The following is a 995-nucleotide window of genomic DNA, read 5'->3' as shown; positions in this document are numbered from 1 at the left end:
TATATATCTATATATATATATAGATATATATAATATAGATATATATATATTCATCAAATTCTACTTGTAAAGCCAGAAACTTAAGTTTTGCTAATGTATTTGAAGGAAATGCTTCGACCAATCCCAGTAGCTTTGGCATCATGCACTCGTTACTTTGAGGCAATGTCTGCAATGAGAGAGTCCTTTGCTACCTTGCAAAATTACCGAGTGGGACCTCCATCAACTCCAGTGACCCCGAGCAACTCATCAGTTGATGAATCCAAGTACTTCGCTTCCTGACATAATTATGTTTATTTTTTCCTTTGCCATTCTAAAAGTGTGAGCTAGATTTTTGTACCCTTCGAGTTATCTAATTGTTTCGATTAAGATTCAATTAGTTATTCTTGTACACGATATGGTTGCAGGCTTAGGACATTTTATGAATGATTGTTGATTTATGCAGACTATTGTATATTTACTTCAGTTTATAGTTGTAAATCTTTCTAAGAGTTATGATTAAAGGGCGTTAAAATGTTCTGATTCATCACATAAAACCTATGGAAGAAAAAAAATCACTTAATATTTTTAACATAATTATATTTTTTTTTACCTTTTTGTTCAAAGCGATGGTAATATAGATGAGGATGTTAATAGTAGAATTCAAGTTGGTTGGTTAAAGTGGAGGAATGCTTCTGGCCTTTTGTGTGATAGACAAGTACTCTTTAGAGTGAAAGGAAAATTTTATAAGATAGTGGTGACCTGCATATTCTTTAGACTGAAATGAAAATTTTATAAGATAATGGTGACCTGCAATGCTCTTTGGTGCTGAATGTTGGCCTTTAAAAGAGAAGCATAATACTAAGTTAAGTGTTGCCGAGATGAGAATGATTAGGTGGATGAGTGGCTTTACACTTAGAGACAATGCGAAATGAATAGCTTCGTGATAGGGTTGTTGTAGCTCTAGTGATGGATAAAATTAGAGAGAGTTGTTTTAGATGATTTGGTCACATTAAACG

At 33.1% G+C, this 995-nt stretch overlaps 1 protein-coding gene across 1 annotated transcript in view; it reads left to right on the top strand.

Annotated features, from left to right (window-relative positions):
- LOC110034024 (AUGMIN subunit 2) overlaps nt 1-492 on the top strand; it is a 17,791-nt gene extending 17,299 nt beyond the window's left edge. The window contains exon 6 of the mRNA XM_020738256.1: nt 106-492. Within this exon, the coding sequence (XP_020593915.1) occupies nt 106-279 (174 nt within the window). The 3' untranslated portion in view covers nt 280-492. The remainder of the gene's footprint in view (nt 1-105) is intronic.
- The last annotated feature ends 503 nt before the right edge of the window (nt 493-995 follow it).

Source organism: Phalaenopsis equestris, unplaced genomic scaffold (genome assembly GCF_001263595.1).
Source record: "Phalaenopsis equestris unplaced genomic scaffold, ASM126359v1 Scaffold001329, whole genome shotgun sequence".
Lineage (NCBI taxonomy): Eukaryota > Viridiplantae > Streptophyta > Magnoliopsida > Asparagales > Orchidaceae > Phalaenopsis > Phalaenopsis equestris.
The sequence above is the reverse complement of the archived record's forward strand: the minus strand, read 5'-3'. Positions and strand labels throughout refer to the sequence as shown.